At 35.7% G+C, this 20,352-nt stretch overlaps 1 protein-coding gene and 1 long non-coding RNA gene across 3 annotated transcripts; one reads left to right on the forward strand and one right to left on the reverse strand.

The window, feature by feature from the left end:
- Nucleotides 1–4,006: 4,006 nt before the first annotated feature.
- LOC111240842 lies at nt 4,007–4,667 on the reverse strand. The gene is made up of 2 exons (XM_022776682.1): nt 4,289–4,667; nt 4,007–4,155 (listed from the first exon to the last, which is right to left on the reverse strand). The coding sequence occupies exons 1-2, from the start codon at nt 4,585–4,587 to the stop codon at nt 4,152–4,154; spliced, it is 303 nt and encodes a 100-aa protein (XP_022632403.1). The 5' UTR covers nt 4,588–4,667; the 3' UTR covers nt 4,007–4,151.
- Nucleotides 4,668–17,927: 13,260 nt separating this feature from the next.
- On the forward strand, nt 17,928–19,932 carry LOC106779738. 2 transcript variants are annotated; one of them, XR_002666454.1, is made up of 5 exons: nt 17,928–17,975; nt 18,749–18,793; nt 19,360–19,449; nt 19,641–19,707; nt 19,906–19,932. It is a non-coding gene; the product is annotated as an uncharacterized LOC106779738 (long non-coding RNA). The 2 variants fall into 2 exon arrangements; XR_001377208.2 differs by having other exon boundaries at nt 19,641–19,700.
- The last annotated feature ends 420 nt before the right edge of the window (nt 19,933–20,352 follow it).

The following is a 20,352-nucleotide window of genomic DNA, read 5'->3' on the forward strand; positions in this document are numbered from 1 at the left end:
CTTGGCCACTCCAGCGATTTCTTTGGGTTGCTTGGCCACCGCACAGTCTCGCCAGGGTCACCGTTAGTGAAAAGGAAACCTACTCCTTCTTCTTCTGTTATGCTCTGATTGGGGTCTTTGGTGGTTAGTGGGTGAATATGGACTGTAAAGGATGGGTTACTGGGATTTGGGTCACGATTCAAAACATCGATTTGCAGGTTCATGTTTATGATTAAAGGTGTGAAGGTTTCTGACTTGCATCATCTCCTCCAGGCAGGTTTAGATAGTCCCTCTGTCTTCTTCGATTGCTCTTCGTTCTTGCAGGCGTTGGGAAACTTGGTTGAAAAACTTGGTTGAAGGAAAAATGGTTCACGGGTGGCCCGAATGGTAAAAAAAGCAAAAAAGCAATCACACGTGTCAAGAGAGAGACAGCAAAACAGTTAACACACGTAGACAGACGTTAGACACATCGACAGATTTTTAACGACGTTAATTTTGGAGGACTAAAACCAAAGTTTCTAAAACATTGAGGACTAAATTGTATCTTATTTTGAAAGAGGGACTAAAACCAAAATCGCCTAATAGTTGAGAGACTAAAAACATATTTAACCCTACTTTTTATTTTAGTATAAATTAAATCCTTTTTAACTTAACTATAAATAATTAAATTTTGAAGTTAATTACAGCATTAATAATGCAATTTTTTTTTTTATTTTCTATACAAGATGGTTAGTTTTTTAATGATTATTTTAAAAGTGAATGTTAGATGAAGTGATATTTATAAAGGTACATTTCAGAAAATTATATATAAGATTATTAATTTTACATGTGCACAAAACACATTCTAGCTGTAGTATATATAGTTTATACAATATAAAAGTTAAAATAAACCCTTCAACTTTAAAGACAACACCTAGTAGCTTTTAAAGTTCCAAAAACAACACTTGTATTGTTTTAATTAGTATAATTGTACATCACTCTCTCTCTCACACACTCTCTCTCTCATCTCATATTTCCTTGTTTGTTTTTTCATTTTGGACATATATGGTAAGGAAAATGATATTTTAACACTATTTTTTTGACACTATTTTGACACTGTACACGTGTCAAAATGTGATTGGACGATTTCAAATTAAAAAAGTTGAGACAGAGGTATGTTTGGAAGAAAAAAACCAAAGTTTATTTTTTAATTTGAAATTGTCCAACCACATTTTGACACGTGTGCAGTGTCAAAATTGTGTCAAAAAATGGTGTTCCATATGGTAAAGATTCCGGAACTCAGTATTTGTCTTTGCGATATGGCGTGGTATTATACGCTGTCTAACAAAGCTGACCCAAGTCATCACAAGAATCAACCATGATGTCATGCATTACGTGGAATGGAATGAAAGAGTTTGAGAACTATTAATTAGAATTTAGAATATATGGATGATACTTGGTAGCGTAGTGCATCCATTTTCTTCTTTTTGTCTATCTTTTTCCTTTCTTTTTCCATTTAATTGTTTATTGGCGGTGGGATAAAGTGTCACTTCAGTCCACTTTGAAGCTCATGGAAAATGTCAAATATTTCTTCTCTCACCTGTAATCTCTTCTGTGTTTTAGGTTACTATTTGATAGGGAATTGTTTTTGGTAGTATATATAAGAAGAAACTTAAAGAAAAAAACTATTTTTCTTTTCTTAATTATTCTTGCAAAAGCATTAAAGTTGTAGAACAAAAAAGAAAGTGATTCTAGTATATCTTGTTAAGAAAATAATTGTTTTTCAATAAAAAAAAGTAAGCACAGAAGTAAATATCACCTGATTAGTTATTTCTCTTCTCACATTCCCCCTTTTAAAGATTTTAATAAAATTAAGCAAATCTTTAGTCTATATTTTATTCTTTGTCATCCATGCTTTTGTTTTCTTGTAATAGGCAAAGTAGGATTGCACATATAAATTTGTCAATTCTAATTAGCTTAGTCTAATAGGTTTTATTGGTGATGATCTTTTGCATATCTATACTTCATTCTTATGTGTTTTATTGGGGAATAAAAGGCATGACTACAGCAATATATAATAATCTTTTGTTGCTTGTGTTGGAATTCTTCCATTGACCTTTGAATCTATAGCTCAGGTAATACGTATCCAACTTCTGTGGTATACAAAATTACGTCATCTTGTAACTTTAACAAAGTTTTATTGTCCTTTTTCTTTTTATGTATGATAAAATATTAATGTACTTTTTAACCTTTTCCTTTTTGCTGAAAAAAAAAACCCTCCATTTCTTCTTGATACTAAGACAGGTTTAAACTTTCTGCTCAATAATAGCCTTTGTAATCAACCATGATTTCATGCCTGTGCTAATCAGATTTTTAAATTTTAGTGTCCATAACAAAAGATCTAGATAACATAATAAGGAAGGAAAAGGTTTTGAACATGATGATTTTTTAAGCAAAGTGATACTTTTTATATGAATGGGAAAGTTGTGTTAATTTAAATTTGTTGTCAGAAGTTTCTTTGATGATAATATGAAAAGAGAGTTTTCCATAAAAACAATTTACTTTGATTATATTTATACGTTAAAAGAAATTATTTTTCTATTATAGGTGGCACTACATCTTTAGTGTACAAAAATTAACCCTTTCTTTTCCTTTTTTTAGAAAGTTTGTTTAACTAATTAACTATTCTTTACAATAATAATAATAATAATAATAATAATAATAATAATAATAATAATAATAATAATAATAATAATAATAATAATAATAATAACCAAAGTTAAACAAATCACTTTAATTCTACAACGAAGAAAGTTACTTTCAAACAGCATTTTATAAATAGTCGCATTTGACAATACTGAATTAACATGATAAATTTAAATTTAAATTAACATGATAAATTTAAATTTAAATTAAATTATTAAATAAAAAAATATTTTAAGAAGTTGTTAAGAGGATGTAAAAAAATAGTGTCAAAGTATCAGCTCTTTTATACAACTAAGTTAACCTATGATTTCCTTGTCTGCCCACATCATTTAGTTTAGTCTGATACTCATTTTACTAAAAAAAAATTCCAAACGTGGAGAAACATAAATACATACATGTGTCCATTTTCAGTTGCCTTTGTGTATTGATTTAGGTATTAAATTTGAGTAAATAATATGTCGAAGATGATAACAAGAAAGCAGTCTAGAAGAATAAAATAGTTATACCTTCTTTTTATATAGATATGCGACAAATCTTTCTCAAGCTATAGTGTTGACACTTAATTAAATTGAGTCTGCATTCAACAGAAAAAGTTTCCTCTGTCATGTTTGATTATTGGCAAAGGTGTGCAATCTAAAAATATTCTTTACGTGAGAAGATAAGAAAAGCTAAAGATATATATATGTTACCAATCTGATGTATCAAGATCATGCTTCATATTGATGACGAGTCACTCTTATTTCCTCAGTTCACTTCTTTTACTTTGTAATTAGAACTTAGAAATGTGCACTCAACTATTCGTTTATTTATGCAAAAGTAGACACGACATATATAGGCAAGAAGGGGATTCAGATGGTGCCTGGTGCCTTGCTCACCCTCTCTTTCTCCCTTTGAATTCCTTCCTTTGTTCCACTTCTTCACGTACCTAAACTTTCTCTTCCATTTTTCTTCTCATTAATTATCATTTTCTGATACATTGGTATATAGCATATGACTTAGATCACATATACGAAGTCGAAGTAACTCTACACACTACAAAGGTCTTGCAAATGCCAAACCAAATGCACATCATGGGCTCCTATTCATGCAGAACTTACATGAACTACAAACTATCCACCAGTTTCCTCCATCATAAAATAGCCGATTCACACACTTACATCTACAGACACTGTACCATGAAATGCAGGAAATAGATTGTAACTCCTAAAGGGTATATAAAATTATGATCATCCCCCACTCCATTTAATATAAACCTATCATGCATCTTAAGACGATAAATCCCTTTTATGTAATTTGTAACTTCTTGTTTTTCATTTAAGAAAAAGATAGAAAAGCAAACGCATAATAAAAAATGAGAACTCAATTACGAGAATCATGCACATGCACTTTGTATCATCGATCATGGGATTGAGAATGAACAAACAGCGTCCAGTGCAGTTGAAATCCCTGACTTCATTCTCTATTGAAAAAGCAAGGAGAAAATTCATTCACCTTTATACAAAGAAGGAGTCAGTTAAGAAATTAAGATCACCTACCTTCCTATATCCTATCTAATTGTTACTATTAATCCTCGGCTTAATTAGGGTTTTCTCTTTTACCCTTACCGAGGCAGGTTCTCACTCACGTTTGAAACAATGATACGGGGCTAGTGGCCATGTATATGCTTACAAGAGATCGATACCTCCTTCGCTTCTTTGGCTGAGAAACCTCGTCTTCCCCAAAAATCTCCAGAATCTTCTTCCTAGCGGTTTTGTCGGTAGGCCTTTGCTGAACCTCTTCTCCGTCACAGCTTCTGTTCCTCTTGTTCCCTGCAATGTTGTCGCTGCTGCTATCTTCGCTCAGTTGAATAAGATGTTGCGCAGCTTCCATATCTGAGTCCGTGATTAGAGGTTTGCTTCGACAGAGAGGAGACGGTTCTGCCATTGAATAGAAGAAGAAAAAGACGAGTTTTGAATTGATCTTGGTTTTCCCTTCCCTTGATGCGTGTGTTTGTTTGATTTAAGAAGAAGGAGAAACTGCTAGGTTAGTTCTATGAAGATACGCTGCACGCAGATGTCTCTATTTAAGGCAACAATCTCAATCATGCTTTGTTTTCTTCTTTTGTTTAATGTGGGATTTTATTTAATGAATTGTTAGCAGTTGATTAATTGTGAAGTTATATTGTTGACTCAAGCGGCTGCTTTTAATTGGTCTTCAATCTAACGGGTCATATTTATGCCTATATATACTTTTGAATACTTATTCTTATACTTTGTATAAATGCAATCGCATTTCTGTGATTTTGATTGTCTTGTTGAATCTGTATTCCGTAGTGGTTGGCAGTCACGTATATCGTGTTGACCATAGTCATGGAATCAATGATTTTCGGTCTTTGGTACAACTTGGAAATTTCCAACACTTGGCTGGACCTATATAGGTAATATCCTCTCATCCAAGAACAGATTGCACAATCTTTTTTTTTAAACCCCCGATCTGTCACTCAATTTCTTTTATTTTTTTCTTCTCTAATTTTTAAAATAAAAAAAGAAAAAAAGAAAAAAAGTCTTCATCTTTCCTTGTTCATACCGATGGGCAGTTTCAGTTATGCTCAAGCTTTTACATTTTGCTTGTGGTTTTTATGGAATAAACTCCTTCAAGCTATATAACTTAAGTAAGACGCAGACTTCCAAATGAAACACTAGTTGCAAAAGTTTGATGGTAGTAGAAATATTGTAGACATATGATGGGTTTAATATGGTTAGATGGTGGCTACTTCACCAAACTATATGGCTCAAACAAGGAGAAAGACTATGGTAGTTGGTGTGCTCTTAATAGAGGTTGGTCAACTCTCAAGAGAGGTTATGGTGCCTAGAATGACACATAACTACTACTTATGAAAAATCTTCTCCATTGAGAGCATGAAACATGGTCACTCTCTTCCAAAGGTAGGATACTCTTCTCCTACTCATCAAGACAAAGACAAAACATTGACTCATATGATCAATTCTACAATATAGGTGTCTGTTGGGTCAACATTGCGTGTTTTCCTTTGTCAACATGGTCACTCTCTTCCAAAGGCCTCTTATACAAGATCCAAAAGGGAGACCCTATACTACTTGGCTCATAATATAAGGCCTAAACTAAACTTAATCTACTAAAAACTCATTAATAACCCATAATGATAAGTGTTTGGACACACTTTCCACAGATGACCCATTAATAATATATCTTAAGATATTTTATTTGATATTGTTAAATAATTATCTTATTTAACCATATCAATAAATGTCAAAAGATAATATTTATCATATCTTTTCATAATCTAGGATATATTTTTAGATCTCCACAACAATCAAATATATTTTGAAAATATAAGATTATTTAAAAGATAATTGAAGGTGATCACATTATCATAAAGAAGATTACAACAACAGAAAAGCCTGAAACAAAGCCCAATCCAATCTCTATATATAAGAAAAATGCCATTTACATATATGGATTACTATATACGGATTTTAATCCAATACGGATTTTATATATAGATCAGTTGCATACAGATTTTTCCGTATATAATTGTAAAGAAATTTATATACAGATTTTCCGTATGTAAAATCCATATGTAATGGTGGCACCTTTTGGTGGGAACTTTCCTAAGGATAAATCCATATTTAAAATTTGTATATAGATGAATTCTCCTTATATACAAATTTTAAAATAAATAATAAAAAAAATTAAAAAATTAATTAACCTAAGACAAAAGGCAGCTACGATACAACTTCTCACGCTTTCATTTATGCATCTTCAGCCATGTGTATTTTCACCTCTCCGTTCAACCACAGTTCATTTTCATCACTCTTTTGCGTTTCTTTCAAGAGCGCCTCTTATAGTCATCCACATTTTCTTCACAGATCCACAGGTTTGTTCATCACATAATCACTTCATCCTCTCAAATCTTTATTTCTTCCTTCTATTTTCACTTTCATATACAGAACCACTCCTGAATCTTAGGGTTTCGTCCTCCTCTTCACTTTTCCTTCATTTTTAACCGATTAAAACTACTTTTCTACTCATTAAAACCCTTTTTACAGTTTGTTCTTTGATTTCCACCGATTAAACCTCCATTTGTGTCGTTTAATAGATCCGTGTCCAACCCACCATTGGGATAAGGTTTGGTAGTAATTTGGAATTGCTAATGATTATTAACATGTTCTAAAATTTCATTTACCAAAATGTTGAAGAGGTAAATTGTATTCTTTTCGCTTCAAAATAATCAATGTATAATTACAGTTTAAATAATTACAGTTTTAATTATAAAAAATATGAATCTTAGGAAAGTATGAATCATGAGTTTTAAAGGTGGTGTATTTTGTTGAGAATTTAGATAAGTAGAATAATAAGAGTCGAAGCATGCATTATTGAGAAATGAAAGAGCTATCTTTACAACAGTATGTGTATGGCTTCTTTGTTGTATAGTTGGACTTATTTTGTGTACAATTTTCGTTCTAATCACTAATGCTAATAAGGGAATGTATATGTTTGATCTGAATTAGTTAGACTAGGGATTCCCTCTAAACTAATGAGCTACGTTGATATGGGTTGGAGTAATTGATAATTGGTTTATTTAAGTATTTTGCCTTGATATTTGATAGTTCAGATTTAAGTGTAATGAAATAATGATAGATATTGAAATATGGTGGTGTGAGTGCTCGGAAATAATTTCTTTTTGTCCATTCCTCCTGAGGAAGTCTATTGCATGTATAAAGTGTGCAAATTGGTTTTAAAAGTTGTTTAAGCTTAACTATGGTGCAGTTACTGTCTTAAAAAGCTTGTTTTAGTAAATTACAATGGCTGAAACTTGTTGGATGGTTAACTTTCAGAATCCTGAAATTTTTCTGGTTATAGTTTGCTATGTATATTGTCTCAGAATTCTGCATAAACTGTTGTTTCAGAATAAAAATCTACTGAAAATTGTTTCTGTTTTGATTTAAATGCTGCAGAAAATTATTTGTTGTTTGGGTATAAAAATGTTGCAGAAAATTATTTACTGTTTTGATAAAAATGTTGCAGGAAATTATTTGCTATTTGGATATAAAAATGCTATAGAAAGTTGTTTGTTGTTTTGATTCAAATGTTACATAAATATTTTATTGTATTAATTGGTTAAAATTTTGTTTAATATATATTTGTATACACTACAAAAATAATATATTTTAATAGGGGTTACTTTTTTGTGGTTTTTGAAATCCCAAATAATTCTGGCGGTTTATAAACAAAAATCGTGCCTAACTTTTATTTATTTTTTTAAAATAATTTTTGGGCTAATCACTTTAAACCCCAATTCGTCTTCGTTTAGTTTCGAACTTTACTTTTCCTTTTTATCTTCTCCCAAACCCTCCCAATCCTATAAACCCTTTTCAGTTCCAAATTCCTCCTTCACCCTCTGCAAAACCCTAGATTCCACCGATCCCAACTTTCCAGACTTTGCAACGCATTCGCGCCCGACTCATGGATCCAGATCCTCCTCGTCCTCCTCCATGCGACTGACGCTGTCCACCAGCACCGCTCGCACCTTCAGCGAAACGACGCACCGCTCGTCGTCACCGTAGAAGCGCAAGCACAGAGAGCTCGGACGCAGCGCCATCAGGTTTTTCTGGCGGTGGGTGATGATGTGGAAGGGGGAGAGCAAGCTAGTAACACGACGGTGGGCGTTGGCGTCTGCGAGGCGCAACTTCACTTCGACCTCCATTGGGGAAGAAAGGTGGGAGACTGAGGCTAGGGTTTTACGAGGAGAGGCCGATACGATGCGCCTTGGAAGCGGGATCTTCACCGCCACGAAGTGGTGGCAGGGAAGATTACCTTTGGTAATTTGTGTTAATTATTTGGTGTTTTTGTCATTCAGATTACCTGAGAAAGATCATTGTGTAGGGAAGATCTTCTAACTCTACCAAGGTTGGAGATATTATGACTGAGGAGGTATGTGTATTATGGTACTTCTTGTGTTTACTTCACCTTGGAGAAATATTTTATTATTTCTGCTAACTTGCAGAGAGAGATTTTGAAAAATAAACTACTGTTTTTCCAAAATTAAGCTTGCCAAACATACTGTTCTTCTATAGTGAACCTGCAATTTGTGCTATGTTATGTGTTCAGAGAATTAAACTGATCCCCTTGTTAGTGGTGTTCAAGATAACCAAACTAAAATTCTAACGTCGTGACTGCAGAACAAACTTATCACAGTCACTCCCAATACCAGAGTTCTACAGGCTATATGACTGGTATGTATGAGCTTTGAAACATTGTTTTAAGCTGTCAACTAATAAAAAAAATCATCCTTGGTATGACTTCTGAGATAGTTATTTTTATCATTACATCAGAAATGGTTCTTGGTTGAGTTTAATATTTTTAGCTTTAAAATGGAGGTTTTAATACAAATTTAACTGATCATAGATATGGTTTAACAGTTTATTTCTAACCCATCCACTATAAATGAAATCAAAAGTATCCATGTATTTGACACCCCCTAGAACGTGGTTAGCACCATTAGTTTGGGTTTTGATTGTCTCCTTCCCAGTCGATCTCTGATAAGACACTTTTAGGCTCTATACACAATTTCACTGTTGTCTTCTTTTCAGTCATTTTTCCATAAATATATCCAAATGTTTATGGAAGATTTTATTTAGTCTCTAACCTAGAACTTTATCCAGCATAAGCATAATATTATACACCTTTCCTAATCCAGGTTGGTGACTTTGATTGCTTTCCTTTGACCATATTGTCTCGCACTTGCCTTCCATGGTTACTTAAACTAATGATAAGCCTCTCATCACAGGTTCATACTACTATCCCTCTTTAATAATAAAATCTTACCTGTGGAAGTGATTACTTATTTTTTCCTTCTTGTTAGAATCATTACATATAGGTATCATCATTTAGGCTAGTCTGCAGGATAATTAATGAGTTGTACCTAGTTCAGTACCTAGTTCTGTACCTAGTAGTCTAGTGTAGACTCTTGGTGTTCCATGTACTCTTGTGATTTTCATTATAAATAGAAGATAATGAGAGGGATCATTAAGCCCTCTAGAATTTTTCTTATCAATCTTAAATCTTATGTTGGTATCAGAGCAGGTTCATCCTGCTCTGGTTTTCGTCCTGGTTGCCCACCAGCACTGTTGTTCGCATCTGTCCGGTGTCCGGTGCCATTTGCCGTTGTCCGCGGCTGTCCCACCACTATCTGCATCTGTCAATTGCAGTTTGAAGCTCTTCAACTTGGTTGTCCGCCATCTCACATTTTTCCGCTGCCGTCCGCTGCCGCCGTTCGTCGCCGTCCGCCGCCGGTCGCCGTCACAGTTCCGTCCGACCCCGCTGGTGGGTTCGCCAGATTCTCCTTCACGCTCCACCATGCGCAACTTCTTTGTGCGCTGCGAACAGGCGTATGTCGTCCACGTGCCACCCTCTGCTCACCGGAAAGTTGTCGCGACACCACCATAGCTTTCGCCTGGGTCTCCTCTCTCTGTTCTGACCCTTAAAACCTGGTTTCCGGGAAGTCTCGAAGCTCCCCTTGAAGAAAACCGAGGGTTACTTGGTTTGTCACAGTTGCATTTTCAAGTTCCTCAGTGTCGCGCCTTCCTTCTCCTATTTTTTATCCAAAATGGCGACTGGAAGTGTTCTTTCCCTCTCAAGAAGTCCTTCGATCACTTCGGAAAAACTAAACGGGAAAATTTATTTGTCTTGGTCTGCAGTTGTGGAAATGTGGTTTCTCGGTCAAGGCCATTATGACCACCTTGAACAGGATGGAAGCCAAGTACCTTCTGAAAAAGCTGAACAATGGAAACAAGCAGATTTCCAGCTGTGTGCCCTACTGTGGCAGTCTGTGGAGCCACGACTTTTGATATCTCTTAGAGCCTTCAAAACATGTCACTCGTTTTGGAAGAAGGCTCAAAGCATTTATGCTAATGATATTCAATGTCTATATGATACGGCAAATAAGCTTGCAAGTCTCAAAATGCAAGACCATGATATGGTGATGACCGAAGCCCAAGCAACTGTAGAAGAGTTGAGAATGTTCTTGGAAGTGGAATCTCCGGAAGAAATCAAGAAGAAGCTTGACAAGTATTATATGGTGATGATCCTCCGTGCATTGCATCCAGACTTGAATCACATCAGAGATCAACTTCTGACAAGCCATGAAGTCCCAACCTTGGAAGAGTTGACCACACGTCTTCTTCGTGTTCTAGTGCCTCAATCTCAGGAAGCTCATGGAACACTAGAACCATCTGTCATGGTTGCCACACGAGGAAGAAGAGGACGTGGCACTAGAGGAGGAGGACGTGGAGGACGTGGAGGTTGGGGACGTCCACAGTGCACTTACTGTAAGAGGGAGGGTCACACCCAAGAAAATTGCTACTCCTTGCATGGCTTTCCTTCAAAAACTGTCAACATCTCTAAGGTTGAAACTTCCACTTCCAACTCCAAGTTTACTGAGGAAGAGTATCAAGAGTATCTGCGATTAAAGTCTAACAGCTTGGCGCAATCATCTCAGTCCCCAAGTATGTCCACAACTTGCATTTCTCAATCCATGAAAGGTCCAAATTCATGGGTAATTGACTCGGGTGCTTCTGATCACATTTATGGTAATACCTCATTGTTCTCAACCCTTTCCCTTCAAGAAAAACCTCATTTCATTACCCTGGCCAATGGCTCTAAAACTTGTTCAAAGGGATTCGGTCAAGTCTCCATGTCTCCCTCTCTCACTCTGAAATCTGTTCTTTTTGTCCCTCACTTGATAAGTGTGAAAAACAAATGTTTTTACACTTATAAATTACCTTAATCGTGTAATTATTCATGTTTTTACTCAGTGAAAAGTTGTAATAGGAAGTAGATTGTTTTGTAAAATATTGTTCAGGAAAAGATGTATAAATGGGAAGCTGTCAGCCAATTCTCGCAGAGCGCAAGCAAATTAGAAGAGCCAGGAAAACAAAATTCGTAGAGCGCACCCATACTATGCGCTGAGCGAATTATTTCAGAAAAGAGGGCAGAAATTTAATATTCGCATAGCGCACCAAATAATGTGCGCTTAGCGAATTGCTCCAGAATACAAAATTAAAATTCGCAGAGCGCACCAGACTATGTGCGCTAAGCGAATGGCAGCAGTTGAAGAGCAACCAGAAAATGAAATTCGCACAGCGAATCTGCCTCTGTGCGCTGAGCGAATGGTGAAAGTTAATGAAAATTAACTGGTTCTTAAAGAGACGTGAGAGACAGGCAGAAACTATCTTCTGACATACGAAAAAAATAGAAAAAATGCTCTGGTGAACTGGAGAAGACCGTCAGGAGACCCTTCAAGACATCAAGACTTCACTTTCTGCAAGGAATTGCTGTAAAGAGTACGTTTTAGATGTCTAGGAGAGGCTAGTTTCTCTGTTAAATGGAATTGGTTGTATGACAATACATTAATGTAAATTTCCTGTGCAATATATGTCTCTGTTCTTGTTCTTTTCTTGACTTGCTTTAGATTATACAGAAGTATAAATTCTTTTTAAAAGGTTCTTTTGTACTNGGAAGTATTTTTAGAACCAGAAACGTAAGAAAAGAAACTAAAAGGAACGATGCTAGGAATAACTTCTGTACTTTTGGTCATTCTAAACATCTGATTTTAATGCAAAATTATCTTTTGAATTAATTAAGGAATTAATAATTTAATAGATAATTTTAGAACTTGCTTTAAGGAATTAAATCAAGATACGCTTATGTGAATGCTTGAACAGAGAACGTATTTTATTAGGATGTTACTGTAATGTTAGTCAAAAACCAATTCCTGGCACACCAATTGTGTTTCTTGTATTGTTTTGTGTATTTTGATGTCTAATTGAGTTATAAAAGGAAGAATTGTCAGGTGTTGCGCAACTCCCTTGGGAGAACGATACTTTACTTATCCACTGTATTACTTGTAACGATTTGGTATACTTGCCAAAAAGTTATCAAGTTTTTGGCGTCGTTGCCGGGGACTTGTGTTCCAACACAAGGCAATTTGGACATTTGTGACTCTTTTAGACTTTGTTGTGAATTTTCCTTTTGAATGTTGTTGTGTATGCAGTTGTGACTACAGATGTTTATACTTTCCACTGGTTTGGTTTGTGCTTAAAGCTTGTTTCGGGGTACACCTTAAAACATGATCTAGTTGTTGGAAGATCCTAGGGATGGGATTTCAGCAGTCGAACTAGCTAAATCAACCCAGATTTTGCAAATCACCAGGGATGGGATTGTGAGTTTGGCCCCTCACTGTTCTGGTTCTTAATGCAAGTTTTGACACATTCTTAGACCAAGGGATTGGGTGAGGTGTGTCAAGCTTAGATAGGCACAACAAAAGGGATCTAAGTGTTTTTACCTTAGAGAACAACGAAAGTAATATTCATCAGATTAGGAAAGTACTAAGTGATCTTGCAACAAGAGGGATCTGAGTGAGGTTATTTAGGAAATCCAATTTGATCATTCTGCATATTAGAACTGTTGTTTAGTTGGTGTGCTCACGTTCTGCAATTTTTGTTATTTTTCCTTGTCTCTTTGTCTGTGTTTTTCCTTCTTCTTTCTTATTTCTCTATATGTTACTTTTATTTTGATCTTTATGTTTTAGTTTTTGTAAGAAATTTTTGAAGTTTTTGTGTTGGAGAGGAGGTCTGGAAGAAGCTTGAATGTGCTTTTGTGACGCTCCAGTCGCAGAGCGCACAGCTGAAGTGCGCTCAGCGACCAGAGTATTTTGTAAGGCAGTGATTTGCTCGCATAACGCACAACATGTGCTTTGCGTGAGAGAAATAGAATTTGTTAATTATATCGTGGTTCGCACAGCTCACCAAATGCGCTTTGCGACCTAAATATTTAATATTTTTCTCTGTAAGACAATTTGCATAGCGCATTTAAATAGCAAAGCGAGAATAATCACTGAGACAAACTGGGAGAAATTAAGTGGTTAAATTGCATAACGAAAAATGTGAGAGAGGATTTTGTACATTAATTCGCACAACGCACAGTTGAAGTGCGCTCTGTGAACTAAAAAAAATAATACATAATCTAAAAAAAAAAAAAAAAAAAAAAACTTGAAAATGCATATTAGCATAGCGACACCATGAGGTGCGCTAAGCTATATGTTTATTTTCTATAAATAAATAAAAAATTAAAAAAATAAAAAAAACTAAAACTAAAAAAATAACAAAAAAATTTTTTTTTTTAGAATTACAACATTAGCTAAGCGCAACACAAGTTGTACGCTATGCTAATGTGAATTTTTGAATTTTTTTTTTTGAACAAAAAACAAAATCGCCTAGCGCACCAGAGAGGGTGCGCTGTGCGAATCAGAGCCAACAACACATTACTGAATCGATTCGCAGAGCGCACCTCAGCTGTGCGCTTTGCGAATTAGCATGAAAACTTCACTCTTGCTCTGCACAGAATTTCGCAGAGCGAATCTTTCAATTAATTTTCCAATGATCTTTGCTCGCTTAGCCACTCCATTTCGCTATGCGAATCGCTTTCAGAGAGAAAAATAAAATTTTAGATGCAGAGCGCGTTTTGTGCGCTATGCGAATTTAATTCAATGCCAAATTATTTTTCTCTCTCGCAGAGCGAATAGTTTGCGCTATGCGAGTAAGCATCTTTTCATAAAAATTATTTAGTCGCCTAGCGCACGTCAGCTGTGCGCTGTGCGACTAAAGCGTCAGAATTCACTCTCATGCATTTTCAACACTTCCTCTCCACACTCAACTCAACAATCACAAGAACAAGAACACAACAAAGAATAAACACAAACATATACAAACCTGTGCTAGGGTGCCTCCTAGAAAGCGCTTCTTTAACGTCACTAGCTTGACCCAGAATCTCATGGCTCAGACAATTTAATAGTTGTGGTGAGGCGTTCAACCTCACCACCCAAATAAGGTTTCAGTCTCTGGCCATTAACAACCCAACTTCTATTTTGATCCCCAGAATTTGGATCCATTAATGAGTAAAAAATTTTTCACTCTCAAAATCTTTTGTCATACAGGAGCGTGGCTCGGGGAGACAGATTGGAGAAGGATATGAAGCTGGAGGTTTATACCATTTTGGATCTCGTCCACGGGTATCTTGTGTTGCTGCTCTTCCTCCTAAAGTGTTACATGATCGGTTTGGTCATCCTCACTTGTCAAAGTTAAAAAAGATGTGCCCTGAACTTAGTAGTCTTAGGACTTTAGAATGCGAGTCTTGTCAACTAGGAAAACATGTCAAATCTGTCTTTCCTAAAAAGTCTCACTCAATGTGTACTTCTAGTTTTTCTATTATTCATTCTGATGTTTGGGGACCTAGTCGCGTCTCTTCTTTTGGTTTTAGGTATTTTGTTACTTTTATTGATGAGTATTCTAGATGTACTTGGGTTTATCTAATGAAAGATCGCTCTGAATTGTTACCCATTTTCACCTCTTTTTTGAATGAAACCAAGAACCAATTTGGTCAAGTAATAAAAGTCTTGAGAAGTGATAATGCTAAAGAGTATTTCTCATCCTCTTTTTCTACACTCCTTAGCTCCCATGGTATTTTGCATCAGTCCACTTGTCCTCATACGCCCCAGCAAAATGGTATAGCCGAAAGAAAAAATAGACACTTTGTTGAAACGGCTCGTACCCTTTTGCTTGGTGCCCATATTCCTGTTCATCACTGGGGGATGCCATGTTAATTGCATGTTTTCTTATCAATAGGATGCCCTCCTCCTCTCTCAATAATAAAGTCCCTTTCTCCGTCCTCTTTCCCAATGATCCTCTCTTTCACACCTCTCCACAAGTTTTTGGTTGTGTATGTTTTGTTCACGACATGTCTTCGGGGCTAGACAAGCTCTCCGCTCGTGCAATTAAATGTGTCCTTTTGGGCTATTCTCGGCTTCAAAAAGGGTATCGGTGTTACTCTCCTGAAACTCGGAAGTACTACATGTCTGCCAATGTCACATTCTTTGAACAGACACCTTTCTTCTCTCCATCTGTTCAACATGTTCATATCCTCCAGCAGGTCCTTCCTCTTCCAGTGGTTGAGTTCAATATCTCCAATGTCCCCGTCAATTCAAGTCATGCTCCCGGTCCTCCCGAACCTCCCACTCCACATACTGATATCCTCCGACACAGTACCCCGATGAGTAGTCCTCTTCCAGACAATGGTGGATCTCCTTCTTCAGATTCTTCTCCATCACCGCCTCCTGCCACGCCTCCTTGTGACGATGATTCTGGTTGGCCCATTGCTCTCAGAAAAGGTAATCGTTCCACTCGCAACCCTCATCCCATTTATAATTTTCTTAGCTATCACAGATTGTCGCCTTCCTTTTATTCCCTTTTATGCTCAGTGTCTTCGGTGGTTATACCCAAAAATGTGAAAGAAGCACTTGATCATCCTAGATGGCGACAAGCCATGATTACAGAAATGCAGGCTCTTGACCACAGTAATACTTGGGAGCTTGTGCCACTTCCCCCGGACAAAAAAACTGTTGGTTGTCGATGGGTATATGCAGTTAAAGTCGGCCCTAATGGTGACATTGATAGGCTCAAAGCCTGGCTGGTTGCAAAGGGATACACCCAGGTGTATGGCCTTGATTATTGTGACACCTTTTCTCCTGTGGCAAAGATGACTACCATTCCTCTTTTCTTCGCGATGACCGCAATTCGTCATTGGCCACTTCATCAATTGGATATCAAAATTGTCTTTCTCCATGGTGATCTTGAGGAAGAAGTTTATATGGAGCAACCCCCTGGGTTTGTTGTTCAGGGGGAGTCTGGTATGGTTTGCAAATTACACCGATCTTTCTATGGGCTCAAGCAATCCCCACGTGCTTGGTTTGGAAAATTCAGCTCCATTGTTCAAAAATTTAGGCTAAAACGCAGTGAAGCAGATCATTCGGTCTTTTATTATCATTCATCTCTCGGGAAATGTGTTTACTTAATAGTATATGTTGATGATATAGTCATTACAGGAAATGATACTGCTTGAATATCTCAATTGAAGGAGTACTTGTGTAGACATTTCCAAACCAAGGATCTTGGAAGCCTCAAATACTTCTTAGGCATTGAAGTAGCTCAGTCAAAGGATGGAGTTGTAATCTCCCAACGGAAGTATGCCCTGGATATTTTGCAAGAAACAAGCATGATTGATTATAGACCGGTTAACAGTCCTATGGACCCAAATCAAAAATTAACAACCGAAGAAGGTGAGTTATTTTCCGACCCGGAAAGATATAGGAGACTTGTTGGAAAACTAATCTATCTCACTATTACAAGGCCGGATCTATCTTTTGTTGTTGGAATAGTTAGTCAATTCATGCAAGCTCCATGTGTTGGCCATTGGAATTCTATCATTCGAATCCTAAGGTATTTAAAGAAGGCTCCCGGGCAAGGGTTGTTATATGAAGAGAAAGGAAACCTTCAGGTATCTGGATATTGTGATGCCGATTGGGCAAGTTCTCCTATTGATAGACGATCTACTACTGGATATTGTGTTTTCCTCTAAGGAAATATTATCTCATGGAAAAGTAAGAAACAAAATGTAGTGACTCGATCAACAGCTGAAGCTGAATATAAGGCAATGACATCACTAACATGTGAACTTATATGGGTGAAGCAGTTCCTTCAAGAGCTTAAATTCTGTGACATTCAAAGTATGAAGATGTATTGTGATAACCAAGCTNCCCTTCACATTGCATCAAATCCAGTGTTTCATGAGAGGACTAAACATATAGAGATTGATTGTCATTTTGTTCGGGAAAAGTTATTGTCAAAAGAAATATATACCGAGTTTGTTGGATCAAATGACCAACTCGCAGATGTGTTGACTAAGTCATTGAAGGGACCTCGGATTGAGTTTATTTGTTCCAAGCTTGGTACATACAATCTGTATGCTCCAGCTTGAGGGGGAATGTTAGAATCATTACATATAGGTATCATAATTTAGGCTAGTTTGTAGAATAATTAATGAGTTGTACCTAGTTCAGTACCTAGTTCTGTACCTAGTAGTCTAGTGTAGACTCTTGGTATTCCATGTACTCTTGTGATTTTCATTATAAATAGAAGATAATGAGAGGGATCATTAAGCCCTCTAGAATTTTTCTTATCAGTCTTAAATCTTAAGTCTTCTCAACTATATTGGCAGGAAGAATTTGTGAAAATAAATTTGTAATTTTGTTTAATTATTTATTTCCATCTTATGGCTAATTAGCTATACACTTTTCTTTGACCGTCTTAGTGATTCAATGATAATTGATAACCTTGTTTATGCAGAAAAATGAGCTCTATCAATTGGCGTGTGTTGCATTCTGCTTGCTAGTAGTCTGGGTTTGTTCTCTTCCAAATTTGTGTTTCTATTTGAAATGCTTTGTTTTTCATGTGTTTTTATAATAGGAAGAAAGATGTATATGACGTTAGTCAGGGATTCATTATTATTGTTTCCATTTATTTGATCAATAGAATTTGCCTAATAATTGTATATACTTGAATTCCTTTTTTAGCTTGTACAAATTAAGAATCACATTAATCTGTTAAAGGCTATAATTGAGGATTTACTATTTATAGAACGTCCATTTTCTACATGCTTAATTACAACATTAATTTTGTTTTTGAACCATAGGTAAGGATATTTCTACCTTGTTTAATCCTGAAAAGATAAGCTAAAAGGAATCTTTGTATGTAGGAAATAAATTTAGTTAAAACTGATGTAATGGTCATTTGCAAAATCGAGGAAAAGATTATCCTTCTTTGTCTCAGCAGAAACTTCCATATTCATCATGATTGAGTGTTTGGTTGTGTTTTTTTTTTTGCTTTTGCATTTAAAGGATTCCAACTTCTACTCAGATAATATATGCTTGTTCTGTTGATTAATCAACTTACTGTTACGCACACATGAATCTCTTTACTTTTGAATATATGCTTGAGTAGCTTGTGAGCTCTAGATTAGCCAAGAAAATAGGCTGAATTTCTTATNNAGNTAAGCTTAAGCTGGGACTNGCTNAATTCATTTTCACNTCTACTCGTGATGTAACTTGAAAAATAAAGCTTAAATTTGAAAGTATCACTTGCTATTATGTATTCTAATATTTGATTAATTTCAGGGTAAATTATATCTGNTGCTTCTTGGGACCACANCTCTTAGTCTGGTATCAAATTGTTCTCTTTAGTTTGAATTATCAGTTACTAGATTCCAAAACTGACCCTTGGTCTTCGTAGTGTTATTTTGTCCTTGATCCATGATGAATTTTCATGAATCAAATTTATACGAACTTTATTCTGGATGGAAGCTCTTACCTTTCTCTTTCGCGTATACTTTGACTCATTGGGGTATAAATATTTTGTCTTGGTGAAAGATAAAGAAACCTTAAATTAGCTCTTGTATTAATTTTTCCCCCCTACTCCAATTTGATAATAGACCTTGAAACACAATGGTTTTTCCTGTACACAAATTTACTAATAACACAAAAAGTGAATGCTTTTTTATCCAATAACACATAAAATGAGTTTGGCAAATTTCGGGCTAACTTTGTAAGCTGCCCCAAGCTCTCTACATCTACAAGTTCGAGAAGTATCTTTCAGTAAATAACTTGAAATCTAAGGACCATAAATTGCAACCAATTTCCATGATTTAAAGTCAGTGGCATAACACTATAAATATCATTGTAAAGCAATAATTATAGTCCCATTCATAATTTCTTTACCCATTGCACAGGTAACAACTCCTCTACTTTTCAAGCTTATTCCTGTCGTAGTGCATCTTGGTGTGCTATTGAAGTGGTTCTCTCCTGACAATTTAGTGGAGGTAATCACCTGTCTATCTTGGAATTGTTTGACTTCTGTTTGTCTGAAAGTCTATACACATGTTTTCCATAGTTTTGACAGGTTTTCCAAGTGTTGTGGAACAAATTTAATCTAACTGCAATTTTTCTCAAATCATGCAAATCCATTTGGCGATGGATGCTTGCGTACCAAACTAACCAAATACTAATCAAGACCCTAACAAGACGGACTGATAAAAGATTGAAAGAAACCTGACAAGACGGACAAATGAAGGTATGTGGTAGGCATTCTTTCCAGAACTCCATATACATAACTCCTCTTTCAAACATCTTCAGCCTTTTGTCTTTGTGAAAATCACACTTTATGTTCTTATATGATGTTAAAAATACTGTCAATATAATTTGTTTCTCTATTGTTTGCATCTGATCTCTATTCCTATCAAGTGCATTCATTTAATCTGACACTTAACCTTGTGTAGCAACAAGAAAATTCACATATACAAAATTGTTGGAATTTAAGAGTATTAGAGACAATTTTTAGATTCTTGAAGAGTTACAATTATTCATGAAAAGTTACCATTCATGAAGAGTTACAATTATTAATGAGGAGTTATCATTCATGAAAAGTTACAAGCATTTATGAAGAGTTACCATTCATGAAGAATTACAATTATTCATGAAGAGTTGTTATTCATGAAAACTTACAATATTTCATGAAGAAATGTAACTAATGAGAATCTGGTATCTCTTGGATTGATGCCTGATCAACATCTATATAAAGGGATCCTGTGCTCTACTGGAATTCATTCAGTCATTCTCTTAACACACAAATCAATTCTTGAGAATCATATTCTTGTTTAACGGTAATACTAAGAGTGAGTATCATCGTTGTTGTTCTTCTTTGTATCTCAAAAGCGGATTTCGTG

This window comes from Vigna radiata, unplaced genomic scaffold (genome assembly GCF_000741045.1).
Source record: "Vigna radiata var. radiata cultivar VC1973A unplaced genomic scaffold, Vradiata_ver6 scaffold_160, whole genome shotgun sequence".
Classification (NCBI taxonomy): domain Eukaryota; kingdom Viridiplantae; phylum Streptophyta; class Magnoliopsida; order Fabales; family Fabaceae; genus Vigna; species Vigna radiata.